The 8,010-nt window shown below is 46.4% G+C and overlaps 1 protein-coding gene across 1 annotated transcript; it reads left to right on the top strand.

The window, feature by feature from the left end:
• Positions 1 to 3,530: 3,530 nt before the first annotated feature.
• Positions 3,531 to 8,010, top strand: rbm15 (RNA binding motif protein 15). The gene has a single exon (XM_080470073.1). The coding sequence runs from the start codon at positions 3,685 to 3,687 to the stop codon at positions 6,226 to 6,228; it is 2,544 nt and encodes an 847-aa protein (XP_080326199.1). The 5' UTR covers positions 3,531 to 3,684; the 3' UTR covers positions 6,229 to 8,010.

The following is an 8,010-nucleotide window of genomic DNA, read 5'->3' on the forward strand; positions in this document are numbered from 1 at the left end:
AAATCAACTGTTTATAGGAACGTTTTTAAAGAAAGGAACACAAACAATGTCAGAAAGCCTCGTTTGAGCTTTCACACAACTCTTAAAGGACATGATAACTCACTAACCAAAACATCTGTGCTGCCTTTAAAGTGGAACTGTGGTACAAAAGCCAAAAAAAAAAAAAAAAAGCTTTAAAAGCTGCGGTTGCAATAAACACAAAGATTTCTGCTGTGCAGGAAGTGTACAGGGAGAACGTACATGTGCTGCCGACTTGGCTTCCCTTCAAGAGGCCTTCAGGAGTCACGTCATGTATCAGAAGAGACTGGCAGGTTCATTAGGGGAAAACTAACCGAGTGACCACACTGTACCACTGATAGTAACGCAAGAAGACCCACTGCTCACTGCAGGCATTTCTCATTCGCATCTGGCCGCAGCAGTTAACCTGACCATTTGAGTAACGAGGTACGGCTTAAGAGAAAGAATAAGATTCTGTTTAGCAGCATCATTCACTGCTACCAGTCAGAACACCTGTTTTGTTTTTTTTGCTTTGAGCTGCTCACTTTATCTAATTCAGGGTCTCAGTGGCCGATACACACTAATAGGGTGCCAATCCATCAAAACATTCACACTTACAGGCAAAGTAAAAAAACAAAAAAACAAAGCTCAAATGCATGTTTTTGGACTGTGGGAGAAAATCACATTACCTGAAAAAAAATAAAATAGACTCGTGCACAAGGAAAACATGCAAACTCCTCACAAAAGAGATCTCGGACCAGGTATTTTCTCTTTGTGAGGCATGAAAGCTAACCGCTACACGAAGCCATTTACTCCAACCATTTATTCCAAATAATAACTTCTTGAAAAGAAAATCTTCTTGTTGTGCCTTAACTGTTGCCAAGGAAACTCTGAATCGCATTGTGCCATCTGGTGCAAATCACCAAATACCAACATATCCATGTCATATGGGCAAACACTTGAATTCGTGTGAGCACAACTTCAATGGCGAGACTGGACAGAGTCCTTCCCGACCGCCCTCTCCCTCCCGAGAAGCACACATGGCTTTTTTTTTGGGGGGGGGGGGGGGGGGGGGGGATATAGTGGCTTTGCTCTCTTGCTGCTTGCCCCACTATCACAGCCATGCTGGGGCAGATTAGCTGCTGTTCCCCGGGTCTGTGACGGGGTTTTGTGAGAGCCACTGACATGTGGTTCCAATAGAGGAGTGCACAAACCCATCAGAAACACTTTCCACACCCACAGCCTTAAATTCCAGCCAGGCCCTGGGAGACGGCAGCTCTTACTGCAGTTACATAGCCCCGCTGATTAAATCCCAGATTAAGTGGAGGAGATAAGAAGAGCTGTCAGTAGGGATAAGGGACTCAGGAGTTGGCCATCTTGAGGAAAGCTGAAGAAATAGCAGATGGTGGATCAGTGCTTAATTTTAATATTTGTTTTTACTGGGAGCGGGTTAATCAAATCTCTTCAAGCGTATATATACACAAAGAGAGGACTTAATGGTTTAAGGATTTTCATGTTAATTCTTAAGCAGCGTGAGGATAGCAGCGAGAGAGTGATCATAGATCATAGAACTATTCCGCTTCAGGTAAAATAGTCTAAGAACATGTAAGAAAAATAAAAATATTACTACATCCTACAAAAGGAACCATAAGTTTAGATCAAGTTGTCATTAAAGTCCCAGCGGGCCGAGAAAAGCTTTGATCTGCACTGACCTCATACATCAGCCTCCGAGGAGCCTGGCATATGAATTGTTAGAAAGAAATGACAAATGTAGAGTTGGACCGGCACAATGCTGCAGGCAGCTATTAGCCGAGCATCACTGTGTGTGCCAGGGTCACTGGAGTCTGGGAGTTGCTCTGCCCTCCGTCTCATTAATGGACTCCAAATATGATTGAATGCTCATTAAAATCAGCAAAGCTGCCTGCCGGCCGCTGCTCTGCGCTTTGATCCTGGCAAGATTTATCTTAGCCTCATAGAGCCGCTATTGTAACCTAAAGGACAGTAGTTTTAACCACGTGGCATGAAACCAAACAGTGTGGTGGCACAGAGCACTAAACTATTTTTACATGACATGTCACAAACAGGTGAAAAAAGATGGCTTGGTGTGTGTGTTTTGTTTAAGCCACAGTTTTGGAAGAGGTGAGCGAGCTATTCAAACATCTGTGTTCAGATGTAATCTATTAAAACACACTAACAATCTAATATCCCTCCTAATTATCCCAAATGAAATACATTAAACAGATCTATTAGCAGTTTCTTCTGTCCACACACCAGTCCAAAAGCCCTTCTACTACCTACTGTCATTTAAAGGGTGAGTCCAAGATTCTGCAATCTTTATGACCCAAAGAGCCATTTTGGGTATTTTTCACCAAATCGAAATTTCCTGGAGCAGCAAAACACGTTGAATCTTTAAAATGAGCCTAAAACAGCTTCTAAAGTGTCATATGTACAGTGATTTTGAAACTTGTAAAGAAAAACCTGCGTTTGTGAGGTTTTAATTACAGATCAAGATGGTAAACATTTAATTACCCTTTTTCCTGTTTTTGTACCTGGTTTTAGCAGTTTATTCCTTCTTTTTCAGCATTGTTGGGATAATTTTGATATTTTAGAATAGATAGAATATAAATACTTTATAAATCAAAGAGCAAAATTCCTTTCAGCGTTGCTCCACACAGAATAATTTGAAAGAATGTTGAGTATCAAATAAGACAGGATAGAAATTAAATGACACATTTTAAACGTAAACATGCACAAGGCTTAACGGTGACTAATATAATCACAGAAAGGATGAAATTAACAGAAAATAGTAAATACTATTTACAGGGAGGAGTTATATAGTCTTATGGCCACAAGATATTTTTGCTATTTTTCTTCTCAAAGCAGTTTTGCTGACTTATTCAATGTTTAAACATTTATTTACCCTTTTCGACATTTTTGTCATTTTAGCATTTCCCATTTAAGTTATTGTGCCTTTTTTTTAATCAAAGAGATAAAAGTCACCATGGTGTTTAGATAAAATTGTGTTTATTTAGGTGTGCAAGCTTCAGGGAGCCACCACTGAAGGGCCAAAGAGCCACAGACCCCTGGATTAGTCAGACTACTGTTATTATTGATCTGGTGTTTAAATACTGCCACCTTCTGGCAACAAGGCAGATTGGATGTGAACGTATTTCCTCATCACGACTGTCTTATTTTTCTACAGACAATTGACTGGCTTTTCAGACTCTGACAATATTACTGCAATCACTTAATAGTGGATTGAATAAATTAAACAAAAAAACTAACACAGAAAGCATTATGATCCATGCAAATAGACACGTCTGTGCAAATGGTTTATATTTCTTTAAAAAGTAAGGAAAGTAGATTGTGATCAAAGGCCCGAAGAATGAGGATATAATGTAAAGTCTTGGATAAACATTCGAAATAAAGAAAGAATCAACAATATGTTTGGGTAATAGTTCGGCAGATGATTGACGTGCGCTTCAACGGTTTCCACCCACTTTTCTGCCAATCAGAGCGAAGGGGCGGGACTTCAGGGTAATCTTTACAAAATGGCGACTGTTGTTGTTTTGCCGCAGGGTCACTGAATAAAACCGTTTTTCATCTCAATAATATTCTGCATCGGTGGGCAGAAACACCCCGCAGCGAAGATCAAGCGTCCCACGGGCCGTCTCCGAGTAGACTGAGATGAAAGGTAAAGAGCGGTCACCGATTAAAAAACGCTCCAGGGCCTTGGACGATATTCGAGACCGGGGAGGATGCAAGAAAATGGGGGCTCTGTCCGTCTCGAGCGGGAGCAACAACGGGAATAGCTCCGCGAAGAGTGACGGCGGCTCGACGAGACGGAGCCTGCTCGGCGAGAAGAGGGACCGGGACTTCGACGGGCACAGCCGCGCCGGGAACAACCACGGCTGTCAGTCCGCGGCCGCCGCCTCGGTGGGTAAAAACCACAGCCTGAGCCTGACGCTGGATTTAGCGGCAGCGCGCACAGCTTCGCGCGGGGAACCGCGCGTGCAGCCGCCGAGCGCCGAGACCGAGTACAAGACGCTCAAAATCAGCGACCTGGGCACGCAGTTGAGCGACGAGGACATCGAGGACGGCCTATTTCACGAGTTCAAGAAGTTCGGCGACGTGAGCGTAAAGATAAGCCGCAGCAACGACGAGCGCATCGCTTTCGTGAATTTCAGGAAGCCGGAGGATGCGCGTGCCGCGAAGCACGCGAGAGGGCGGCTGGTGCTGTACGACCGGCCGCTGAAGATCGAGGCCGTGTACGTGAACCGGCGGAGGAGCCGCTCCCCGGTTGAGAGGGAGCTGTACGGCGCGGCTCCGGGGCACAGACACTTGCAGAGACCCCTGTCGCCCACCGGGCTCGGGTACAGAGACTACCGGCTGCAGCAGCTGGCCTTGGGGCGGCTCCCTCCGCCGCCGCCGCCGCCCCCGCTGCCCCGGGACCTGGAGCGGGACCGGGAGTTCGCCCTGTTTGAGGCCCGGACGCGTCCTGCTTTCATAGCAGAGCGAGCCGCTTTTCGCGAGGAGGATTTTATATCTCCCGAGGACGACCAAAGAGCCAACAGGACGTTGTTTTTGGGAAACCTGGACATCAATGTGACAGAGGCGGACCTGAGGAGGGCCTTCGACCGTTTCGGGGTCATAACGGAAGTGGACATCAAGAGACCAACACGTGGGCAAACCAGCACATATGGATTTCTTAAATTTGAGAACCTTGACATGGCTCACCGTGCTAAGCTCAGTATGTCTGGCAAAATAGTGGGCCACAATCCAATAAAGATAGGGTATGGAAAAGCTACGCCCACCACCCGCCTGTGGGTGGGGGGGCTCGGACCCTGGGTTCCTTTAGCTGCACTGGCCAGAGAGTTTGACCGTTTTGGCACCATAAGGACCATTGACTACAGAAAGGGGGACACTTGGGCCTACATTCAGTATGAGAGTTTGGACGCAGCACAGGCGGCATGCACGCACATGAGGGGATTCCCGCTAGGGGGCCCAGAAAGACGCCTCCGAGTGGACTTTGCAGACACAGAACATCGATACCAGCAGCAGTTCTTGCAGCCTCTCCCGATTCCACCTTTTGACATGGTGGCCGAGTCGTTTGTTCATCGCGCCGCAGCGGAACCTCTCAGGGTCAGGGAACGGACTCCGCCGCCGCTGCACTTCAGGGAGAGAGAGCTCTTTCCCGGGGCCGAATGGCCCAACCCGGCTCTCCGCGAAAGGATACGTGCCTCGCCCTTCGAGCCACTGGAGCATTTGGAGCGTGAGCGGCGGACTCGGGAGCCTTGGTCTTTGGAGCGAGAGCTGCAGGGGCGAGAACCCGCACGTAAGCGGCGGTTGATGGAGGACGGACGTCATCTTGACCACTCACCCGACAGCACAGAACGGACGGTGAGGCGCAGACATGCGTCTCCAGATGGCAGCCCTGGAGGCAGCAGCAGAGACGGAGGTCGCTTCAGTGACTCAGAGCGGCCTCTGCGGGGCGAGAGGGCCTCGCCAGTACGAGAACGTCGCGGTAGTATTGAAAGAAGTGGTGCTGAACGAAGACTGAAAGGCCAGGGTCTCTCCGACAAAGGACCATTGAGCGGCACCATTTCAGTCGTTGGGGAGCGTAAACGCAAAGCATGCGAAGGCGGCAAAGGGCCGGTCAAGAGAGAACGTTCTGAGAGCAACTCAAAGGGAGGCCCGCCATCCAAAGTGGACGGCGCGAAACTCGGTCTGGCCTGGCAAGGCATGCTGCTGCTGAAGAACAGCAACTTTCCAGCCAACATGCACCTGCTGGAGGGCGACCACGGCGTCGCCAGCGACCTGCTCCTCGATAGCTCGACAGGGAGGCAGGTGAGCGAGCTGAAGATCACGCAGCGTCTCCGCCTGGACCAGCCCAAGCTCGACGAGGTGTCGCGCCGCATCAAGGTGGCCGGTCCCAGTGGCTACGCCATCCTGCTGGCCGTCCCCGGCGCCACGGAGGATACGTCTTCATCCGACCCGGCGGCCTCGACCCAGCGGCCGCTTCGCAACCTGGTGTCTTACCTCAACCAAAAGCAGGCGGCTGGAGTCATCAGCCTGCCTGTGGGAGGGAGCCGAGATAAAGACAACACGGGGGTCCTCCATGCTTTCCCTCCCTGTGATTTCTCCCAGCAGTTCCTGGATTCATCAGCCAAAGCTCTGGCAAAAAGCGAGGAGGACTATCTGGTTATGATTGTGGTTCGCGGAGCCTCGTAAAAAAAAGAAGAAAAAAAAAAATCTCAATACACTAAATTCAAGTGGTATTAAAAAAACAATCTGCTGTATGTCAGTAACTATTGCATGCTGTGTGTTCTGCAACATGGGGTACACTAGTATGGTTCCTTAGTTTTTGTATGTTGCCATGTAATCCACTGAAAGGACAAACCGAGCCCTCCTATAACTAAAAAGGTTGTGTGTTTTTGGATTTTAAAAGGTCAATGAATAGTTTAAAAAAAAAAAGGTTCAGTACACAGGAATGTGTAGGAGTTAATGTTGACATTTCAGGGTTTGTTTTTTTTTGTTACTGTTTTTAAAAAAAAATAATAATAATAATTCAGTTTCACCTGAAAAGTTAAGAAGCAATGCAAGGAGTGATCACAAAAAAAACACCTTTATTCGCACCACAATCATAGGAATGCATTTATCGGCACAAGTTACAAAAACATAACAACTTAACCGCACGTTGTTCTGGTTAAGATACAAAAATCATTAATTTCAGAGCAAATTCATAGTTACACTGCAAGAGGTGTTTGTATTGGTGTTGTTGTGTCCAGCTCCTGCACAGTTCTTCACTCAGTGGGAATCAGAAGACTTGAACAGTGCAACTGTTGTTACTCAGTCATAGAAGAGACAAAGGTGATTATGGCTATGTTTTTAAAAATGAAGATACATTTTTTTTTCTTTTCTTTTCGTGTCACCCGTCCAGTGCACCTCACTGCCTTCACTGTGATATTCTCTTTATCACGGCGGCTGAACGCAGCGCGGTTCACTTGACGACGAGCTGCCACGTGCATGTTGTTTCTGCTGACAGTCACTTTTTAATCTGTGTGTTTCTCAAAGCCTGAAACCAGTGTGAAGGTCACAAGTTAAAAGCTACTACACTTCCGTTCGGTTCTCTTTGATGATTTAAAAATGAGTTTGCATGCTTTGTATTCCTCAGAATTGGAGCGTTAAATCGAACCACTGGTAAAACTAAACTCTGTGTGGAATGATAAATACTAACCATGTGAACGTTTGCCCAGAGAGCAGCCCGTAACAGTACACATAGCATAGTAAAGGAAATACTAACATTTTATTGATATTTTTATACTTAAACATTTTTTTATTTTGTGCATCCCGACATTAGAAATGGTTGTGCTCTGTGGAAACTTCCTGTAGTGACGGACACAAAGCCTAGAGGATGTTTGCCTGTTATGTTTATTTTTTTATTTTTTTTCCAGTAAGTAGGTCTGTGCAGTCTTCTAGTTTTAGAGGTAAATTAACATTTAAAACTTAGAAGGTCTAATTTGACAGTATTTTTTAATTCATGCACCAACATTTCCCTGAGGCTTATTACCCTGTTTTGTTTTACCAGCTTCTGTTTTTTTTTTGTTTTTTTTACATGCAGTAGTTAACATGCATCATAATTTGCTGAGTTTGGTTTAAAATGTATTGAAAATATTCCTATGTGGGGGAGGGGAGGGACTGTTGTACATTGTGAACTTGGCATCCACTGCATCTTGGGACTCCCAAGGAGATGAGCGAGCCGCGGAGGCTCGCCGAGTGTTTTGAGTCCTCGCTGACCGGGGCCGCTTCTTAAGTTGTGTAGCCCATCTGCACCTGTGATTGACTTCTGTTTTTAAGTGGAAAAATTTGAGCAATGTACACTTTGATGTCATGGGGGAAAAAGGAAAAATCCGTAGAGCCCATGCCGAAGCTGCGAGTGCATTTTGGGCTCCTAATGTGACCGATTGTCAATAAATTGTTCATTTGAAGGGAAACGTGTTTCTTCGATGGAAG

Source organism: Lipophrys pholis (assembly GCF_963383615.2).
Source record: "Lipophrys pholis genome assembly, chromosome: 8".
NCBI lineage: Eukaryota > Metazoa > Chordata > Actinopteri > Blenniiformes > Blenniidae > Lipophrys > Lipophrys pholis.